Source organism: Oxyura jamaicensis, chromosome 3 (assembly GCF_011077185.1).
Source record: "Oxyura jamaicensis isolate SHBP4307 breed ruddy duck chromosome 3, BPBGC_Ojam_1.0, whole genome shotgun sequence".
In the NCBI taxonomy this organism is placed as follows: domain Eukaryota; kingdom Metazoa; phylum Chordata; class Aves; order Anseriformes; family Anatidae; genus Oxyura; species Oxyura jamaicensis.
Window position 1 is genome coordinate 73153665 of NC_048895.1, and position 23247 is coordinate 73176911.

General features: G+C 40.8%; 1 protein-coding gene across 5 annotated transcripts in view; it reads right to left on the minus strand.

Moving 5' to 3' along the window:
- Positions 1 to 23247, minus strand: part of LIN28B (lin-28 homolog B) — an 85800-nt gene that overhangs the window by 41179 nt on the left and 21374 nt on the right. For all 5 annotated transcript variants that reach the window (XM_035322317.1, XM_035322316.1, XM_035322315.1 and 2 more), the window contains exon 3: positions 3885 to 4069. In XM_035322317.1, the coding sequence (XP_035178208.1) occupies positions 3885 to 4069 (185 nt within the window). The remainder of the gene's footprint in view (positions 1 to 3884; positions 4070 to 23247) is intronic.

Here is a 23247-nt window from a genome sequence, read left to right on the forward strand (position 1 = left end):
GCTCCTCATTTCCAACAGCTCTCAACTCCCTTCCTCACACTTTAATTGCAGGGCCATGCTGTTAAACAAGTCAGTGAAATACTTCACATCAAAAACAAATCTCACAACATGCTACTTACTGCAAGTTTATATCCAAACCGCTTACTGGTACAGTTCACCTGTGCTAGAAAGCATCCCTGCCACAAGTGTGATGTTAGTAGAGGGTAGCATAGGACCGAAACTTTATAAACTGGAAATGGGGGATAGAGCTACACCCTTAATTATTGCTTTCTTGTTTGTTCCTTCTTGATTTTGTTTTCATTTTGGTGCAAATACTTCAAAACCAAACAAGAAAAAAGTTTGTCATCCTTCTCCCCCTCTGAAAAGTTCCACTTGCACCAAGTACCAGTCCAAGCAGATACAACACTACAGACACTCTGCAAAAGAAGTATCCAGATCTGAGTTTCAATGAGAAACATTTACAGATACTGGGTAATATCTCCAGGTCCCAAAGATAACCCTAGCTTCTAGTCCTGTGAACATCACTCATCTTTTTTGTTAATCTGGTGCCAAAGATCTGCAGGTAAAATTTACTTAAATGCAGACCATAGTAAGGAATATTTTCCCAGCTATTTGTAAAAAAAGGTTCGCTTTAGGTCATATACAAACATTGAAGTGTTTGGAAAAAAAGTAAAAGAAAACAATACTTTTTTCCGCCTCTTCCAAACCCTATTGTGAGATGGCTGGCTAGGTTCTGATTTCATTTATTCTACTCTAAATCAAGATTTCATGGACTTGTCTATGAGTTACGGAGCAGCTGATTAAGGCGTGAATTCAGAGTGCTTTATCTTTTTCACATCAGCTCCCGGCACTCATTCTTGGAGAGCAGCACAAAATAGGTTTGAGTGAGCTCACTGTCAAAGCCGAGCAAAACGCACTGTGTTCAGCATGTGTTAGGGGTTCCTAGGAAGGGAGCTACAGCCTGTCCTAACACACTGCTGCACGTCCAACCCCCGGCTGCCTTAGGTAGACAAGCCCCAAGAGCTGCCACCTTGCATTTACACTGTAATACGTGAGCTCTGAACCCGGCACTTGCCAGACTCGAACCCCAACTGAGTTTTGTTCAGATGCTTCCCCTCTAGCCCAGATTACTCTTGGTATTGTGAAAAAACTATGCGGAAGACACATGGATATTACAAAAGCTTACAGTAAGGTCTGGGAACGTGAGGCCAGCAGGCTCATGGCCCGCTTATGGACGGCCACAGTTTCATTTCATGCAGGCCGCAGAGAATTTCCCTTCCCCATCCCTGTACGTGTCGGCATGCAGGCTGACAAATACGCCTCAGTGGCCTGTATAGCTGTCAGCAATTAAAAACCTTTCCCCTGCTTTGTTATAAACTTCATGTGGCCAACAGCAATATTGAGGGGGAACTGTTATAGCTAGTTCCCCACAGCAACAACATGCTGTAAATTACAGAGAGACCGAGTCTATTGGGGAAATACCACAAAATCTACCAACCAGCAATATTTGGTAACCTCAGTGTCATGGCTTTATTTTCCCTCCCTTCACACACTGCTGCTTTTCCTTTTCTTTTTCCCTCCTTTGCTTTCTCTAACCACTTCTGCCCTAAATCCTGCCCACGCCATTAACAACCATGGGATCCATTTAACAGGAGCCACTTCAAACCATGCTGCCAGGCTGGGCCCGCATGCTGTTACACCGATCATGTGGAAAAGAGATAAACACCAGAACACAGAATTAACTGTTTATAAATGGAGGCAGTTTTCATAGCAGAATAGAAATCTTAGAGAAATTTTCCACTACACACGTTGGAGATGCACTTTGTTATTGCCTAGGCATTCAATCAAAATTATTTTCCTTGAGGCAAAGACACCGCTCCTCATTGGCTGATAACATCCGTGCTACTTCAGGGAGTTCAAATTTCAGGCTTCTTTGGTGTCTTACCAACTTAAGCATAAGATGTTTTAAGGCAGAATTGTGTTTTTCCCAATGTTTTCATATTCAAATTAATTCAGTGTAATTTTGAATTTTTTCCTTCTTTAAGGGCAGGTGAACATGAAAGGGCATACTGTCTCACGGATTACCCCTCAATGCTGTTTTCTGGGATATATCTGTCCAGTTTTGTCTACGCGTTAGCTATGAAAAGATGTCATCAAAAGTAGAATTCATCTCACCTAACATAAGGGACTTGTGAGGGAAATATCTACAGCATTGGAGCTCGGATCCTTTCTAATCCATGAAGAGAAACAACCACAAGGCAAGGCTCACTCCATATATTTTAGATGCTTGCCTAGGATGAGTTACATTCTGAAAGTATTGCTTCCTCTGCAATTTGTTCAAATCCCTCTCTCCTTAAATATATATTATTTTTCCTGGTCTGTTTACAACCTACTTAAATTTAGAAGTTTTTGAAGCAGGGATTGTCTTCCTCTATATATGCTTGTGCAACAAATAGAACAACAATATCATGACTGCATGACTCTGGCGTTTATTTACTGCCACAGTACAAAACAACGATAGTGCTACGAATATTGGAAGTCTATCTTCAAAAACAACAAAAAAATGAAAGAAGAAGAAAAAGGTTTCATAGCCACTACATGCAACACAATGCTGAGAGGTCAGATATGGTGACCAACCAAATAGAAAGCTTTGTCCTGCTTACAAAGTCTCCCCTTGTTATGGTTATGGACTCTGATCTGTTACACAGCAATAAATTTTGTTCATGGTATTTAGCTTTTACAAAGAAGGTGAAAGAAGGACAACTATCATGTTGTCTCCAGCCCTTAATTAAAAAAAAAAAAAAAATCAGGGGGAAAGAGAAAAGCAGGGGGAAAGAGAAACAGGCCTTTTAATAGATGTGGGTACAAGTGGAGTTCATCTGTATCAAGCAAAGGCTTCTGATCCTATTTCTAGAGACTGAGCTGGGCTTCCAGTCCAGGTGACCCCTCTTTCCTAAGCTATTCTTTGCTTCTAAATGTGCAATGGAAGAGAGCTACCTCTAAGTCAGGCTGTAAATCCAACTCTGCAGGGGAAACTCAGCTGTTGGCATGTACTGCATGGGCTACATATTCACAAGCTATGTATTCCCCTTGGTATCAGTCATGACAGCTACTGGGCTGGGAAACGCCACGAGGAAAAGAGATTCACATTGAGACACAAGAGCTTTTGGGCAGGAAGGCTGTCCTTGGGGAACCAGGTGTAGGTAAATTCACAGTGAAGAGGAATGTGGAACTTCTTCAAGCCATCAGGAGCAGAAAGTAAAGTAAAACAATGTGAGACAGATTGCTGCACTTGTGCAAATAAGTGCATCTCTGGTCATTAAACTGTAATTGGTAAAATATTACTACAACGCTTCTTCAGACTACCAGCCATTATGACTTTCAGAAATTTCTGATACTCCTTTCACTGAGTAAAAATAGAATTCATCACATAACACACACACCTCATTACTGCTACTTTCAACCCTAACTGCAGTACCTATACTTTTTTCTGCAAAGAACTAGGGATGCACAATTTAAAACCCCACTGCACACAATAGTCTCCTTAGCATGCACAATTCTCAACTGAACATGACATTACTTCACCCGTATTCAGACTGACCTGTCTTCTCAGTCTAATAGCAGTGTTTTCAAAACAGTATTACATTCCTTTGCAGACTCCCTCTAATTCAATAAAACCTTCTCAAGGAAAACCAATCAAGTGGGTGATTTATGTAGCTGTGTAGGTACAACTTAGTAACCTTAATCAAATCACTAGGCTGCATGTAAAGCCAACTTTACATAGAAGGGCTTCCTTTCACAAATGAGTAAATGCTGAAAACACAACTTCAAGAAAAACTTGCAAATAATAATAATAATAATAAAAGGCAAAGTAAGGTAATTACCTATCTCCCTTTGGTTTTCTTTTTTGTACTGTCTTCCCTTTGGGTCGTCTTTCACTTCCTAAACAGGGGCTCCCACCAGGGCCTGTTACCCGTATTGATTCAAGGCCTTTGGAAGATTTCTTAAAAGTAAATTCCACTGGTTCTCCTTCTTTTAGGCTTCTAAATCCTTCCATGTAAAGCTTGCTCTGTAAACAGGAAAAATACTTTTGGTTACCATTGCCTTCAAAACAATATTTACATTCATAATCAACAGGACAAATTTTCTCATGCCTACTATCCTGGAATAGATACAGGTTGAATAACAGTTTCCTCTGTGTGAGCTAGCGGATGATACTACAAATTATAGTCCCAGATACACTGAAAACACTATTCAACACTAAACAAGTAACAAGAATCTTTTTTTCAGTACAAAAAAAACCTGAAATAGTATTTTCCTTTTCTGTGTTGAATGTTGTTGATCTAATAAGGCAGAGAAAATGCTGCATCCTTAAAATCCTAAGACAGCTGTAAGTGAATAGGCTCTTTTAATGAAACGGAAGGGGAGCAACTGTTCACTTCAAAGCTAATTCATTTTATGATCAAAATTATCATCATTTGTATTCTTTATATCTGGGATACAGCTCTGCCCATCTGAAAACAAATCAAATATACAATGAACCAAAGGCAGGAGGAAGGCACTCTGAATAATGCCAATTGAAATGGGCAATTCAAATATCCCTAGTGAGCTACTAAATTTCTGTCCGCTACCCAAAAGTCTTACGTAGTTAGCATGATTTCGGTATAGATTTGTATTTTCATTCACAGAAAAGGAAATCATCATCACCAGAACAAGTGAAATAAATACTAATAAATCTTCTGATACTATACTGTAGAAGCAAAATCTTGGATCATCTGTAATCAACAGGAGCTCGCCACTGATTTTAATGTAAAAAAAAAAAATCCCCTCAGTTCCTATAAATTACATACAGTAGTAAATCTACATCCCAGGACCTATGTGATGAATTAAATAAAATGATCATCAAGTTAAGTTAGACAACTTCTTTTATGGGAAAAAAAAAGACAACAGTAGACACTGGATGCATTACACATTTATTTTAGAAGTTATACATTACGCGAGTGTGATCAGAATTCGCACATTACATGCATGAGATCAGAAGTTACACATTACATGAGTGAGATCAACTGGATTTACAGAGAATATTACCAAATCCCTGTCCATTTCCAAATACTTTATTCTCCCCCCCCCCTTTTTTTTTTTGGCACAAGAATTATGAAAGACGTCATCTTCTTTTGTTCTTGAACTCTTAATAGCAAAGAAAATTTATCTTGATTGATTCTTACTCAGCTCTGCAGCTCTCATACGGCTGAACTGTGGAGTCAAGGAGAGAGCCTTCACTGCAGGTACTGTCCCACTCAATCACATGACAAAACAAGCCAAGTGACACTTGACTGTGCAAGTCGCATCTACTCCCCCCAAGTCCAACTAGGGAACGTGTTGAAGTCAGTCTGCAATCCTTGACATGGACACCCCGTATCCATGTTATGGGCACGGGAGGCCTGCAGCACCATGACACGGTTGCTGAGGCACTCGGAGCTCAAGCTGCCTTACAAATCTCATCCCAGATGCTTGGGCCTGTTGCCCTTGGTGTCTGCATGGCAGTCTCTCAGAGACAAAAGGGGCTGAGAACAGAAGTTACAAAAGCTATCTCAAGAGGTGCTTTCCAACCTAGACTCTTCTGTGATTCAGAAGTCTTAACCTGCTGCTGAATTACACCCAGTAAGGCTGGAAAACGGGATTCCTCTTCCTCGTCCTGCAGCAGAGTTACCTCGGCGAACTTGTGTCAACTTCCCTCCATCCCAAGAGATGTCCTTCTTGGGACATCTCTACAAAGTCCATTTCCCACAGCACTAGTAGACTAAATTAAATATTTCTAATTAAATATTACTAAATAATTGGGAATATTTATTTTAATGAAACCATGTCAAAGCACAAACACATCTTCACTTCAAAAAACCCATGTACCAGACCAGCTCACAGTCCACCCAACAGCAACCATTCATAACAAGAAATTTAGAAGGTTAGCCTGACAGAGGGACCCGGTTGCTTATAATTTTTCTAGCCGTCAAATGTAAGCAACAACGTAGCTCAACTGGTTAGAGCAAGGCTGTGTTTTCCTTACTCAGTTACTTCAAGCAGATAAACACAAGCCTGTGTTTTTCACTAATACAGAACATGGCATGGATGTTTGTCTTCTTCTTTAATTACAACTTAATGAAGATATAGTTAAGTCTACAGCAAGACTTTTTCCTTTCCAAGTCTCACAGTTTACAAAAAAAACACCAAGAGGTTGACATCTGATATGCACGTTTCATTATGTCTTCTATTTTACTTCAAAAGAAAGAAGAACTTATCCAAACACAACCTAAAACAAGGTATGTGTTAGTGTTCTTAAATGTTTTGTGTTTTTTTTTTTTTTTTTCACATTTCATTTTTAGCAACAAAACTTTCATTTCAAACAAGGTACTATACTTTCAAGAGGGTTTTATGAAAAGTATGTTTAAAAGCCAAAATTATGGAACAATCATCATGCTTTCATAAGTCACGTATTATGCAAGTGTACATTTTTTTGGATGTTTTTTCAAGCACTTTTTTCAGCAGAAAAGGTTAAAAAAACAGTCCAAATGACTTGCACAGTACCCTCCTTTAATACACCTCAACAGCTTATCAATGCTAATAGATGGATTTGGTGTTCTTTGACTTATTGTGTAAACACATACTATGTTGTCAGTCTGCTCATGGACAGATACTCTGTGGGTGCAATAACAATTCAAAATCATCATGAAAAAAATGCCGTTTGAAAACCAGAAGGAAAAAAAAATCTAAACCTCTTAAGTTAAGAGCTCCTTTCAACTTTTCTGAAGAGTTGGACATAAAATGTCTGTAAAGTTGATAATTTAATGTTGGGAGACCTAACTCAGTATTTTCCTCACATTATTTAAACAAATAAAACACACACAATTAAAAGCAGCCAGAGTTTCAAGTCAGTGAACCATTTCTAGAGCCCTGAATGGGGTGTTTGGGCACACTGCCAATGAACAAAGGGAAAAACTTAAAAGCACCATGCTTTTCCCCCTTTCTCTCTTTCAACTGTCACAGACTTTGCTGTTATTTTTACCAGAAGTCAATACAGTGGTTTCAGACAGGAGCTTTTTTTATATATATATTTTTTAAAAACTTAACAGTGCCAGTTCTCTGTATTTTTTTTAAAGCCATCCAATTATTTCTTGATATTTTAGCCTGTAATGTGAAGTCTCACACATCACTGTCACAAGCAACAGCTTGGCCCAAAAAGCTGGCAGTTTCTTAAGAGCATTAACAACAACAGCAAAAAATAAGAATGAAGAACCCATGATGGCAAGTTCTTGAAAAGTATTTCATAGTATGAAGCAAACAGCAAAATATTATAAACTGTATTATCAAGACCATCCCAAAGAAAAATACCATTTCCTCAGTAGTGTCAGGGAGTGCTTGCAACACTCACCCGGCTCTACAAAAGAAAGGAAGTTTGGCATTAAGGCTCATTACAGGGGTCTGATCTCCTCTGATACATGTGCATTACTTTTATTAACCCGTCTGGAGGGATGGGAGAACAGGTTCCCAGTAAGCACCTCCTCAACACTTCTTTGTCATTTCTAGCTGGGGCTGCAAAGAACTGCTGGTTTAGGCATGAAATTCTTTGGGGGTGGCAGCGGTGGTGTTATTCAGTGGCATTTCGGCTTAGATCATTTATTTTCTCTCTCTCTCATTTCTGCCCCTTTTTATCTAGTGATTGATTGATTGCTCGGTACAATGACCAGATGCCACCAGTACGCTGGGTTTCACAAAGTTAGAAAACGGCTTTCCCTCCAAAATTATCTACAATTAAATCCAGACGTGAAGAAAAGCATATCCTGAAGCCCTGCCAGGCTAAAGACTAAGAAATTCTCTCCAAATCAACCTTGCCCAGTGTCATCAACCTCTGGAGTGCTTCTGAATCTTCTACTGCACAGAGTCAGACAAGACAGAGGTGAAACATTTTACACTGGATCTACACCAGTGCTCTCACCCACATTTGCTCAAGACCAGAATCGCTGTACAACGTACATCTTAGGGGAAGTGCTGTGAAACAACAATTGCATGATACAAGGGCTGCTGCAAAAGGACACCAAAAAGTTCATTTTAGGAGGTTTTTGAAGTTATTTTTGCAGAGAGCATGCTAAAACAAACAAAAAGTCCATTACACAAAACAACAGCCTTTCGAAGAGCAACGTGTAGCTCTGCATTTACACAGAAACCAAAGGCCATGCGCCCATGCGACTACCTAACCTCTCGCCACTGCTCCCTCCCATCCCTTGCTCCTGCTGACCTCAAAGGCTTTTTCCTGCTCCTGGAGGCTTATCTTGCACCAAATCTGGCACTTCTCAGTCCTCCCCATAAGCCAATTTAACCCACTAATCTGACAGGAAACAAACTCAGTTTAAAAAAAAAAAAAAAAAAAAAAGAGGGGAGGGGGAGGGTAAGAGGAAGAGGAAATGGGGATAGATTTCTGTTTTTCCAGTGAGCTAAATCTGTTCACAGAATGGTTCAGTGAGCTCCAGGGCACACATAGTGGAAACTGTAGCTACTGAGATTAGAATGCGCTTCTTGGTATTTTGGGTTTAAAAAAAAAAAAAAAAAAAAAGTGGTGGTTCTAGTTACAGTAATTTATAGTTTGATTACAAAGAATATTTCAAAGTTTACTCTAAAAATAAAATAGAGCTATGAAGAACTCCCTGCATTTCTCAAAGATTTGCCTTCCAGGTGTTAGTCACTGAAAAGCCACGTATACTACATGCCTACAACATTTACTACATAGGGTAACCTATTTCAAGCAACTTCACCGTACAGAAAGAACTGGCACTTAGTCAGGTACTGCAGTGCAGCTGGTACACTGCAATTTCACATCCCTATTTACTTGGAATTTGTTTGTCTTGAATTTCCACCTCAACTGCAGTCATTTTCATAACCTCGTTCCCATTCATCATCCTGTCACTGCGCCTGTACTGTTACTCTTCTTACTGTGAAGTATGCAAAGGTATTTATTTAGCTTTGGAACAAAAGGCTCTCTAACTCAAAACCACCCTCCCTGTACAAGAGATGAACTACTTCCTCCCTTTTCTTACACTTTACTAAATAAACTTTTACTAACTGCTTTAACTTAACAACTTTATAAATTCTAAATCACTTAACACTTTCAGTTCTTGTTCCTCCGTGACCTCTGAGAAGTGAGTGTTTTTTGATTATCTACTACTCTTCCTTCCTTTCACAGTACCTTTTCACTACAAGATTCTCTGCTAGAAAGAGCTGTGTCATTTCCCACAATTCTCCTCCTTTTTCTTCACTTGAGATTCAAGTTGAGCCTTTTCTCCATTTAAGCCTCCAGTACTTCAGCTCACCTAAGCCCACTCGCCAGCTCTACTGGTTTAACAAAAATTAGACCTTAAAATATTAAGCTGTTGAGTTTTTATCTTCAGTTTTAAACCAAATTAACCCACTCTGTGTTTTATCTTGATTTTTTAAAATCAGTTTTACTGTAATTTCATCAATTCTTTCCAAGTCCAAAATGACATGCCTTCTATTCTGAATTACTGTTTGGGGAAGAAAACCATTGCCTATCATGTCCAGAAACAGAACATAATTCTAATACCACTTGTGCTTAAATATTAATCTGGCCTAATACACAGCCTAACTATAATGTTACTATTCCAATTAGTATTTCTTTCTCATAATATTATTACTACACTATCTGAATCTAAATCCTAAACCAGAAGTCTACTACAGGTCTGCTATAATTACTTCCCAAAGTGATTTGCACCAAACATATTCTATTGTATCCACGATTGTTTATTTCTTTCCACAGTGTCATTTCAGTCATGACAATTTGCTAATTTTCTGCATAATTTTCACTATTTGTGTTCAGGCCATGAATGCTATTTGACCGTGTTTCCGCTGCCTCTATATCTGGTTACACATTCTGCACCAGCTGTTCTAGTTTTGTATACTAATGAAAAGAATCTGGATAATAAACATCTCATTTGCTTCTCCCTGACCTCACCCAGCTCTCTAGCTATAGCAAGTGTAATTTTCTGGTACAGCGTAGTACCTATACAACTAGTTTTCTACTAGTTTTGCCTTTCCTCTGCTCAGAACATTTGTGCTAGGATGCGTGCAGTTCTCTTTTACCCCATTCTCCTTCTCCTGTGCTCTAACACCGGGCATGACAATTCAGCCAGCCTCCTCTCCCATTTCTTAGTGTATGTATATCATCACCAGTCATGCTAGGTGCACGATACACTTCTAGGACACGGTTCAGTCAGTTCAAAGGGACGGCTCCTCCTCCCCAACCTCAGTCGCCCACTGACCCGGGAAGAAAACCGTTTACCTGTTCTTGGTAGCGTAAGGCTTTCTGCTGCGTTTCACATGAATCGGATCTCCACAGTCAGAAAGCCACCAAGACACTTCAAAAGAAACTGCATGAGCGTGCAGTCACAGCAGGTAAGGAGGGACTGCCCCACATAGCAGACTTTCGGTACCATCTTGCCACCTTGTCACTTACTTTGTGCCTCCATGATACCCGGAAACCATGCCATGAATCCTAGAAGGCTTATGATACCCTCAGAAGCTGGGGCATTGAGAAGAGACCGTTTTCTTGCCTCTCTCCCAGTGGCTGAACACATCCCAGTGCCCTCGTTGCTGCCTGGCCGTGCCACCTTTGGGAGCCCCACAGGTCCCCCAGCCCCGTTGCTGCTCCCTTCACTGACTTGCAGCTGAGCTGCTCCTCGCTGATGCGAGCCACCCCATTTTTTTGTTTGATACCCCGGTCTGCTGCAGGGCAGCTCTGCAGAAACCCAAAGGATCCTTCCACAAAAATCAGGAACAAATCAACATGACCGTCCAGGCAGATCATCCTCTTTTTATTTTTATCAGAAGGAGGTCCTGATTTTTTTTTTTTTTTTTTTTGGGGGGGGGGTTGTTTTCTTTTTTTGTTTTGTTTTGTTTTTGTTTTTATTTTTACTTCTCGCCTGAAACAAGGGCCCGAGGTCCGGATTAGCAAGCTCTCCAAGACACCCTGATAGGCAATTAATTTTAGGGAAGTGTCAAGTGCAGACTTGGGAGAAAGCCAGCATGGCCAGACTGTGGGCACACCATACCTAAACTCTAAAAAACTCATGGCAATGGTGACCTGCATACTTTTTTAGTGCCCACCAGGGCAGAGTATTTTTCAAGCCTCCTTCCTGCTAAAAACCCAAACCTCCCAGGGAGAGGTCAAGACAGGCAGTTCTTGCAGCTCTTCTATTATCAGAAGAAAGGAAGTTTCACACCAAGCTTGGTTCTTTCATTTCTTCCACAAGGGATACAAATGCACTGAAACCTGCATGGTGATTGAGCCTTCTCCCTCTTGGCATCTGTCCCGTGAGTTCAGTGGCGAGGGGTAGCACACAACACGGCTACTACTCACTCTTAAAAACGCTCTGCACATAGTGCAAACACAGATGTTGCCTAACAGATCTAAAAATCAGACTATTTCAATGTAGAGTCCCGTAAACGGAGATGGAAGGGCAAGAGCATGGGAAGGCGCAATTTACAACCCACATACTTCGCTGCATTTTCCACACACTGAGAATTTACTCTGGTAGAAAGCACAGTCAATGGCAGAGTTATTTCACTTAAAACCAAACCACAGTTTCCTCCAGATTTACTACACCTTTCTGGTGTCGTTAACCACGTTTTCAGAAGCAACTGCAGCACCTCAATTTTCCACGCCTGCCCTACTGTGGCTACAACATTCATTCCTCTGCTTCTCTACACCCCCCCCGTGCACAGGAACGACAATCCCTGCATCAGGAAATGTTTTAGCTATATAAAGCTTTCCTATCCACCTCCCTTACCACCTCCGATCATCCCAAGAGACTACATATAATTAAAAAAAAATTAGGCCCAGACTGCGCTCTGCTATTCAGGTGTAGCAGGATATCTCTCCGCACAAGCACCGTTCCCTTTTCCTGCACAGAAGTGGCCTGGAAAAGAGCCATGTTTTCTTACTGCAAACCCCTAACATCGATCTCTGGGAAGCTGTCATGAACCTTTAAAAGGCATACCGGTACTGAAAAAATAATACCAGAAAAACTCAAATCCACCTTTTTGTGTCCTGGCTTTAGGCGAGAAAGTCGAGTGGTTCACATCCCAGCACAAACAGCAGAATGCTGGCAGGTACAGCAGCCACAGGCTGAGGTATGCAAAAAGGCACTTCGGACAAATGATTCGGCTCGCTAGTACAGAGGGAGTCCTGACCCTGGGTACACCGGTTCAGCTCACCCTGTTCTCTTGGCAGAACATAGCCTGGTGATACTGATTTGTCTCCTTCCAGAAGCATGGGGTAACAGGCAGCTGCCAACAACCAAGGAACAGCAGGCTGTGAGGAGCAGCGGGGTCACATCGGTGGGTACCGGCTGATAAATACCCTGGGCAGAAAGGGTCTTAAGACACAACAGTGAGTGGGGGTAGGCCGGAGGGAGTGATAAAGGATGGAGCTAAGTAAGAGAAACATGGCTGGATTGTGCTGGCACGTTCCTACTTGACATGGTCAAGAGGAAGGAGCACAGGGTGGTAGAAGGACAGGGCCCCGACAAGAGATGATGGCCCACAAGGAGTGAGCTGTGGCATCAGCCTGGTTGAAGGTTCAAGCTCAAACCCACCTGTGGAAAAGACATGGCTGACAGTTACAGAGGTTACAGGGTCTCAAAGCCGCTGAAGAGCAAACTGCCCTCTCTTCCCAGGCTGTGAAAACACAGGAGCAACTCAAGTCCTGGAAGCAGAAGGAGGGTTTACAGCCCAGTCCTGATGTGAACATCACATCAGGACAAGTAGTCCACCCCTCCTACCTCCTCTTTCTCCTTCTCCTCCTCCAGTCGGCCCCAGCAACCCTGGGCTGGAGCCTGGAGAACCATCCTCACACCACTCACGGTCCTGAGCTGAGCAATGCAGCCTGCAAGCCTCACATGGTGCTGTGGTGCTGACCTTGTGGTCCTCGCCTCAGAAACCCGACATCTCTGCTGAGGAGGATGCTTTCTGAAAGCCACCATCAGCTGCACGGGTGTAAAGCCCCTCCACGCTTCCTTCCATCACCTCTTCTAATTGTTCAGAGAGAAAAAAGCCACTGTGAAAAGTGAAAAGCCACTCTGAAAAATTCAGAAAGAAAAAAGCTACTTTTGAAAGCTACTGTGAGCAGGGGAGCCAGGGAGTAAGTGAGCACAGATTACAGTTTAGCCAACTGGGAGTAACTATGCCCTGAGAAATCCAAAGATAAAAATCCACTGTCTTGTAAACAGGAACCTCTCTCAAACTATTCTCAAGCGTTTGGGCAAACATTGTTCTTACTTTTATAGTGCAGATGTCCTTGGCACCCACTGAGGACTCACCGTGCAAGGTCCTGCACAAATTATTACAGGCATGGCTTATCAATGGGCGATCGATACACAGATGTTGCTAAAATATCTGGGGGTCAGAATGTACATTTACTATTTCTTATTAATTCAATTAAATTCAAATGCAAATATACAAGTGAAACAAAAATAAAATACTGTTTAGAATGTTTATTTACTAAAAATCTAAGTCACCAACATGACTTTATACATACAAAAGTAAGAGGAGGATCTGACAAAACTGGTGGGGCTGGAATGTAAGTGCTCATAAAGCTGAGAGATGATAAATAGCCTGAATTTTTTAGTCGGGCTGCTTTTTGGTTTTTAAAGTTACTTTCACAACATTACCTATACTGTAAAATAAAGTACTTTTTCATTTGTTATAAAAGCAAAATTAAGCAGCAGCACTTACACAGTATTAACAATTCCTGACATAGGATTCAAGTTCTCAAGTATTTCTCTTTTTTGTTTGGTTGGGTTTTGTTATGGTTAATCCTCCTTAGCTATTCCTGTAAAGCAAATCATGCATTTACTAACCTTTCAGTTTTTTTTAATCAAGTACTTTCTACAGTATTCTATCAGTTCTAGCAACTTAAAGATCTAGTCAAGTATTTCTTAACTAGCCACAGTTTTATCAGAAATACAAATGTTGATTAGGTCCTTCAGATAAATGTTTGAATAAAAGATCAGTTGTCTTGGAGGAAGCGTGAGCATAAATTTATTTTACACTTCACACCTTTATAACTTTTTTGGAGGTGAGAATGGTAGATCATCTAAATACATCACAGGTAAGGTACTAGGAAGCAGAGAAGCTAGTAATAAACATCTAACAGTCTGGACCTAACAGAAAATGAGTGGATGACTTTAAATTAATTTCAGAAATACATAGCAGTGGCAGGAGATGGTGTTGGTGACTGGAAAAATTACTTGAACTTAGCAGTGCCTTTAAATTAATAGTTTGGAGACTATTTATTTTGTAACTTTACTATGAAATAATTCTCTAACCAGTTGCATTTTAAAAGCTGATAGAAGTTATTGGTACACAGATATTTTTGTTACCAATGCATAAGCTATTTTCTTTTGGAGGACACATCTCAGGATTCAACAAAGCACCTCTGAATTTACTACAATATAAAAGAGAAAACAGCATTTAAGGCCATGAAAGATATATTAAAGTGTTCTTTACTGAAGAGGACAAAAGTTTTTTAACTATCAAAGAGAAACTGTTTAAATTTATTAGCACAGGTAGGGCAGAGGTACTCAGAAATGCTTTAAAAATTTCCTTTTAAAGTAATGTCACTATCAAATTATATTTTGTGAAGAAGGAATCGTGAAACTGGAATATCATGCATAGACTGCATTAATAAAATAACTGTAAGGTTGGCTTCTGCTCAAATTATGCAACGCAAGACTACTTAAATATTATTTAAGACTTGAATACTGGAGTGTAAAATTGACAGATTCAATTTTACCAAGCTAATCCAAAGAATGTAAACGTTTCCCATGGTCTCCTGAAGGAGAGTCAGACCAGTGGCAGTACAAAGACCCACAGGGATTCCTTAAGGACAACTCCTCTCATAATCAGCTCCCATCAACACTAATAAGGGAAGAGGAGATGCAGAAATATCAGCCTTTTAACTCTCAATTTGTTTGTTTTTGTGAGTTTGTTACACATCAAACCTAACAGATGCATCACGCTATGAAATGCAGACAGGGGACTAGTTCTGCTGTAATTATCAAGCAAATATTACAAAGCAGAAGTTATTCCAAATGGAAATTTATGGTTTAACTGCATCGTCTAGTAATACCCTTTCAATGTCATGATTTAAGCCGCAGATGTTCCCCCATTCTTCTTAATACTAAAAGCCCGTTGTTTGGTAGGGTACTGGCTCCATGTGCAGCACACACGGGTCTCTACCATCAGAAGTGCAGATTCAGCTCCACTAACGAAATTTTGGTTTGTGAACAGAGTGTGAACAATGTACAAACATGTTCTCTTTTAAATACTCTTTTCAGGCCAAGGTATCACAGAGACCAGGGATACTGGTTTTGCAGTAGTTACATTTTTTATACTTCTAAGTTTATTTCTATTGCACCCATCCGTAATAATATTAAACAGTTCTTTATTTAAGGATACTATTCTTCTCAGTCCTGGCTGGAGATTTTTCCTTCTAAAAGTAATACATTGTATATGAGAGAAAAAAAACATAACTACATAAATATTGAAGGTTTTTCACTAGTCTTTTCCACTCAGTCTTGCTGCATTAGTGCAGTCTGCTCTCACAGACTGCTTAGCATCAGTGCGAGCTGCCAATCCCCCCACAACAGCTCAGTACCCCAAAAAAATGTAACCCATGGTAAGAAAGCAAACAAAACAAAAACAGCTTGAAATCTCTACCATCTATATTACGCCTTTATCCTTTATGGGCCCAATAAAAGTTGCCTGCTCCCTAAACTGTTTGCTTTTAATACTGGAAGTAAACAAATTCCAGGATCCTTTTTTATTGGACTGTTTGAAAGAGAAAGCTCCAAAGGCTAAAACCAGCAGTGCCTCACATAGTAACTACGATGCAAGAAGCACGACTGAGTTAGTTGTGAGAAACAACAAATTCTGCATATTATTTCCTTCTTTGTGCTATCTTCAGTGACATATCCTACGATCACACACACCAACATTTATTTACTGGCTGCTAGGTAAGATGCAACCATTTGTGGTTGAAAGCATGACGTGGTGCAAAGCATGAAAAAGCATGTGGTGAAAGCATGATGTGGGGGCTGATCATAATATTACCTAAATATAAAGCAAAATAAATGAAGAGGGGTTGGGGTTTTAGCTCTAAGTGCATCTTCAGTTTCAGGGGTCTCTAAGTTCTTTCCTCTTGACGGTACCAACTCAGCTTTCCCTTATCAGTTTATATACATGCCTGTGCGCATGTGTGTGCACGTGCAAACGCGTGTAATTTAAAGCCAGCTCCATAACCTGCCTTGATCAAATAGATTAATCAAAGAGAGGCCAAGCTAAACATGAGGCCACACAAGGTGCACATTAGAAAGCATAATAAAAGGTTAGCTATAAAGCTCTTGCTGACAGAAAAAATTACTTGCCGGTAACTTGAGTTTTGCGAGTGCCTCTCGCACCCGTGACGCTGCGGGGGCACAGGTACGCTGCGGTGTGTAACCACCAGGCTCCTTCATCCAGGCACTGCCTACACTGGATGAGTGTGCCCAGCCCCTACACACGCTCAGGGGCACAGGCCTCACTTGTACACGAACGTTTCAGGACAGACGTGAGACATCTCTATGGACCGGGGGAAGAGCGGCGAAGCACAGAGATGTGGGCACGGACACGCGCCCACAGGCCTGTAGGTCCTGACGCCACCTCTGAGCACTTGCCCGCTCCACCACGCACAGTCCTAAAGCAGCTCTCAGCCCACCAAAAGGCATCTTGATAAAAAAAAAAGAGGAAGCTACAAGAACCAGAAAAGGCAGAGAAGAAGGAAGGCCACTTGGCGATTACTCAAGCTGTGGTTAAATGAACTCTAACAACACTCTCATCTGAGCAGGGGTCACCATCCATTTGTGCAGTCTTCAACTTGCAATTCTAGCAACAAATTGCTGTGGAGATGCAGTGAACTGAACTTACCAGGGAAAACAGACAAAAAGCTAAGCACGGGAATGACTCGGCTTTTGCTAAGTGGGGTTTGGAAGATGGCAGATGAAATTGTTAACTGAAATAACCCTAAGACCTTGAGTAGGAACATGGTAAATCCTCAGGAGCAACACAGAAAGGGAAGATTTGTTACCTCTGTGATATGCACACCCAAAAACACTGTAACACTTCCCAAAATTATTTTTAACAGCAGCAAGTAGTAGGAAGCAGACTGTTCTCAACACAAGCAGCAATCCCACCTGCACAGCTGTTCCTGTTCCACCCCATCTAGACCCCTGAAAGCACTGTAACATAGAAGTAGAGAAGATAAAAGTACCAGTGGTGAGAAAACAGAGTGGATACCAAGCTTTATTTCCACACTCACTTTTAAAACTGAGTGAGATTTTGCTCGCTCAGTGAAATCCATCTCCACAAGACACAGAATACTGCTGTCTGTTCACTCTGCAGACAAATTTAACCTGGTAAATCTATTTGGTGTTCTGAAGGTTCAGAAGGTACACTACGAATGGAAGTATCCATGAAGAAGCACCCTCATCCCTGAAGCTGATCTCTGTCTTGTGCAGCAGGGAGAAGCCAGGTAATGTGCTCTGGGGCATTACACCAGCTCCGTGACAGCCCTGCTTGTGACCAGAGCAGTGATGTAGTGGAAAAAAGACTCATGAAATTTACAAACATCTGGTCAGCTGAACAGATGTGAAATGTTTTGAGACCAATCCTGTATAATCAATCTCACTTTCTTAAACACATACCTTTTTCAACTCACTGGATCTCAAGAACAAATTAGCAAAACAGCTTTTTTCTTTATAGCTACGTAGTACTTCTGCACCTCCCAGACCACTTAGACACGACCACTGAGCCATGTGAATGGATCCGTTAAGAATGCAAGGAGAACACAGGACCGCGTTCACAGTTAGTCACCCGTGAAGTTTCTGCAGCTCATGTTCCACGTGGGATTTCTTATGGGTCGGCTTTGTTTTGTGGACACAGGAAAATGCCATCCCAGAAGTAACTTCAGATTATCCAGGTGTGTAAATGTCTGTTACGTACACAGGCAAGATAATTCTGAGGTAAGAAATTTAAAAAAGTTTAACGAGAAAATAGAGAGTCAGGACTACACAAAATCAAAGCCAGCTGCTATTTATTTCTTTATTTTAAGGTGAACACAAATCAGCTTGATTAATCACCCCAATGTTTTCCAAAGAATTAAGTCCCTGAGGCTAGCAATAAGGATGAGGAACTTGAAAGAGAGGCAGGGGACAGCTCCTGGCGGAAAGTTGGGACGTGTAAATGTGCAGAAGAGAGACCGTGACAGCAGATTTGGAGCTGCAGGATGCATGACTCTGCAGGCTCAAGACCTCATGCTTCCCTCCTCTGCAAGTGACTGAAACTAGAAACAGCTGAATATACAAGAATTAGCCTTTTATCAGTAAAATATTTGTTTTCAGTTCAACTGCAGATTTAGAAGAGAGTTAAACAGGTATAAACTACCAAATGGATATTCCTTCACAGCCTACATGGTGTTTTTTTCAGCCTTAATTGACATAACCTAAACTGACCAAAAAGCATTCTTAGAGAATAAAAATGGGGACGGATTTGTGTCGTTATCATTGTACTGCAGTATTTAGGATCATAAAATCACTGAAACACTTAGGTTGGAAAGGACACTTGTCCAGGTCAGTCCTTAGTCAAAAATCTCAAGATATTTTGTTTTACCTGAATCAAAAGATGTGGTTCCATGAATGCTGTCTGAGCTGGCAAAGCTGCTTAACAAAGTTCACAGCTTCCCCTGCTATTTGCTGCCTCCCTCCCCCATATATTTATGCTGATTTATGTTTCTGGTTTGCTGTCCCTTAAATGCAGCTTTTAAAGACTAATAATCCCCTTGCACCATTTCTGAGAGGGCGCAGATGGAAAATGAGGGCCTGAAAATGTTTCTTGGTTTTGCCATCAAAGAAAACGTGTACTGTGACTGTGCTCAGACACATAAGTCACAGCTCCCTCTCACTTACCCCATCTTTGGGGTCCTGCCACTGCTCCTTGTCTGACACCACACAGAATGAAGGTCTATTACATAAAATGTCAAAACCAGTAATAAAATCATTTGGTGCCTGGTGGAAAGGGCACGGCGGCAGCTATGTACAATCAGTAAGTAAGCATACGGCCAGGGCAGAGCAATAAAGCTCTCAGGCAGCTCTCCCAACAAAGTGCACTCTAAAACACTGCTCAGCTGACAGGAGCTTCACTCATCAAGTCTCAGAGTTCAAAAGATTACTGCTAGATAGACAGCCATCAAATGATGTTCTTCCAAAATCTGAAAAACTCTCACCTACCACAATGTATTATTAAAAATCTGTGACATATATAAACATGTTACATCTGTTTCATGTACTTTTTTTTCTACCTCAAATAGTTACACTGCGTAGTTTTTGATACAGCCTGCTTCCAAATCTTAAAAACCTATTGACTCAATCATATTATATCTAATTATCAGGATTATTTTTAGCTTCCTTAACGTGCTTCATCTTCGGGGCTCAACTGGAATTTCTGATGGCAACATGCTCAATAGCATCCTGAGATTTATAGCATAGACTGGTTTATCTTCTATGCTATAACATCTACTCACAGTTGCTTGTAATATTTTGGTTTTATTGCTACTGTTTTTTGCCCCATTTCACTTAATATTATGAGAAGGTATCCAGTCAAGTTTTTTGTTGTTGTTGTTAAGTATGACATTTAAGTTCTTAAAAACAAACAAACAAAAAATGTTTGTTAAACAAAAAATCCTTGGCTTTTCATACAGTGGTTCAAATCTACAAGATCTTACTAAACTCCTAGGACTCCATGTGGACAAAGACAGGGATATAGATACCACTTTGCAGATATATACGGGGTACTCTAATTTCAGAAACAGAGTACTTCTACACTGACAATAAAGATAGAATATCAGAATTACTCATATAAACTCATTAGTGTCATTTTTAATTTAAACAATGAAGTTTCAGGAAAAAGGAGCACCCTGTTTTGCTTTTCCCAGCTCCAGATGCAGATTCTTTCCTCCACCCCATGTACCTGCTCTGGCATTCATTTGAGCCATCACTGGTTTAGGTAGCTACCCCAGCTCATTATTAATTCTATGAGTAACTTTTTCAACCAGGTTTAGCTTGCCTAACTGACTCGTGACAGAGCCTGGGCCAGTGCAAGAAGAGCAAAGCACTTAAGACTGCTCCTAGCCTAAATGGGCTGAACTGTAATGTGAAATCATACCCTGAGAGTACCAGTCACCTAACCCTTTAAAGGACAAATGAAGTTTAGTAATAGTTTAAAAACATTTTTCTTTGTGGGATGTTTCACTGAAACAGCCATAAACTCTGTTGAGAACTCACAGGGACAGAGATGAACAGTTCATGGAAAATCTGGGATTTGTGACAAAACCCTTCTATCAATAACTACAGAGCCCAGTACAAACAAGTACGAGTTTTTCAAAGTGAAAAACACACTTCACTGGAAAGTAAATCTGTCTGTGTTAATATACCAAATCTGTACAATTCATATCTGATCAACTGTCCTAATTTCTTTACTCATTAGCAGATGAGCCAATCAAGGTGCTCATTCTTTTCAATCCCTTTCTCTTATCACCTTCACACTGCAGTTGATATATCCACTGCCTTAAAATCATGGATTTGTAAATGCTAACACTGCTAATTAGAGATGGTAACTACCACTGGGGTAAGTCTGGGTAAAGAACTGAGACTCCTCGGAGCTGGGAACGAATATAAAGTAGGAATGAAAAGGATTTCTGAGAAAAAGATCAAGATTACTGAGCAGCGAAGCACAGGTCTTTAAAAGCTACTGCATCGAGATGCATCCCCCCCCAGCAATTAAGTGACAAGAACAGCTAATTTCTCCATCGGTATGGGGACTCAGCCTCCAGAGCAGCTAACCAAACAAAGCGGTGCTATATGCAGCGTGCTGCTTCCTCCCACTCTGCAAAACGCCTATTATCTATAGCTCGCACAGTATTTGGAAAATGTACGTGAGGAAGTGAAAAATCACCATCCTGGGTAAGTTCCACTTGGCCGCTGGATGTGGCTGAAGTTAAGCGTGTTTTTCATCCACCAGCTTATAAAGAAAATTTCCAGCCTCCTGCAAGAACCAGTAAGCTCGATGATCAAATAAGAGCCCATATTTTAGGCTGCAACTGTGGGCTCATCTTCACTACTGTTAAATCAATTGTACTTAACTCAATTACAATGAGGTAATTACATTAACATGAGTCAGTGCATCCACACATGGCGTTTGCACGTGTACTTAGGGAACTGCTGTTACCTCCCACGTTGCACAAGTACTTCACTCAATCATATCAAGCAGTTTGCAACTCGGGACACTTTCACCTGTGGTTCAAGCCAACATGAAACGACACGGCTGCCCAAAAAGGCATGACTCTGCCTCCCCAGATGCCTTTATCCCATTTGCATGGGGTAGACCTATTGCAGAGCTGTCCTACAACAGATACAAACTAACCCCGTATGGGTTTACCTACCCACTGCAGGGCCTCATATATTAAAATTGACTATTTCCTAACCCTTTTTGGAGAAGAAGCAAAATACCAATGGGTTATCTTTGCAATCTTTTATTATTAAACAGAAAGGCGAGGAGAAAATGAAAAGTAACGATAGTAAAAACACAACACTGCAATTTGCGGACACCTGGCTGCAAAGCGAGGTGGCACAGCTCAACTCAGCACCCACTGGGTGACATTCTGTCCGTGGCCATCCTCCTGCCATGGCTCCCCCTGGAACAGGCTGGCAGTGCTCAGGTGCCCACCAGAACACAACCAGGCGCAGCGGTGGTGGCTGGGGGAGAGCAAAGTGACCGGGACCACCGCTGTGCTTCCTCTCCCACAGCACAGGGGATGATGCCACTGCCTCAGCCTGCTCCTGACCGTGGCTTATCTATTGCTAGGAACGGTCTTAAAGCCTGCAGAACCTACTGGTTCAGGAAGTAAGTTAGACTTTCTGGTACTGACCAGGCAGGTGTTTGCAGCAAGTACGTTCAGCTTGCTCAGTGACTTTATTTAAGCAAGAACCTGTGCCCTGGCGCTGCGAGCACAGCTCAGCGATGATCCTGTCTGGCCCCCGGATCCCGACAGAACTCTGCACAACTTTTAAATAAAATCTGCAAGGAGTTACTGAGAAACTGAATTTGTGGTCAGCCATGTAAAAAAGCAGATCTATAGGTACAGAAAATAGCAAACTAATGCAACACGTTCATTTCCTCTTAAAAGACTATTTTAAGTCGCTCAGCTCAGTCTTCAGGAGATTCTAGGCACAAAAGCTGCAAATGCCTCCTCTCATCGCACATGGAAACTCATGACTGATAAGGATGGAAATTCAATGCTAAGTGCAGAAACATTCCCTGGCATTCAGGTGTATGACATGGTTAACAAATGGTAGCGCTGAAATCCTATCAAAGGAAAGATGAAAGTCAAACGAAAGATGAGTAAGACAGGGACAACAGGAACATACATTTCTCCTGTCTGTCTGAAGAAGCTCTCTCTAAAACACCTTGAAATAACTTGCCCATCTTACTCAGATGCCCAGGAACAAGTATAATTGTACTTTGCATGATAAACAATCCTTTACTTACATTCTGTAAGCAAATACACTGCTCTACTGAATAACGAGCCCAAATTGCTAATGCCAAGAAGCAGGTTAAGTATGTTTGTATCAAGTTTTTAAATGTCATTATTACAAAAGACTAAATTAAGTTCAACTTCTGGATAAAAAAAGCAAGTTTATGCACAGATCAGGAAGGAATAAATAGAAGATTTGTTCTTAGGAACAAATAAAAAGCATTTATTTGAAATTTATTATGCTATGATTGTGAAAGCACAAATTAAGATCTACACTTGTGTCATGCATTTCAAGGGTTCATCTTAGTGAAACTTGTTTGAAACTCAGAAAGTCTGAAATAATTATTCTGTTTAGAGCCTGCTTACCTTTTCAGACAAAGTGCTTTTAATTATTCTTTTTTTTTTTTTTTTTTTTTCTGAATTGTGATAGCAAAGCAGAACAGATATACAGATCTTTTAAAAAATCTGTTGAGGGATCTCAAAAATTTGTTGAGGGACAAATAGCCCTGCTATCTTTCAAAATTAAAAGGTGAACGATCTGTACAAAACCTCAAGCCCTA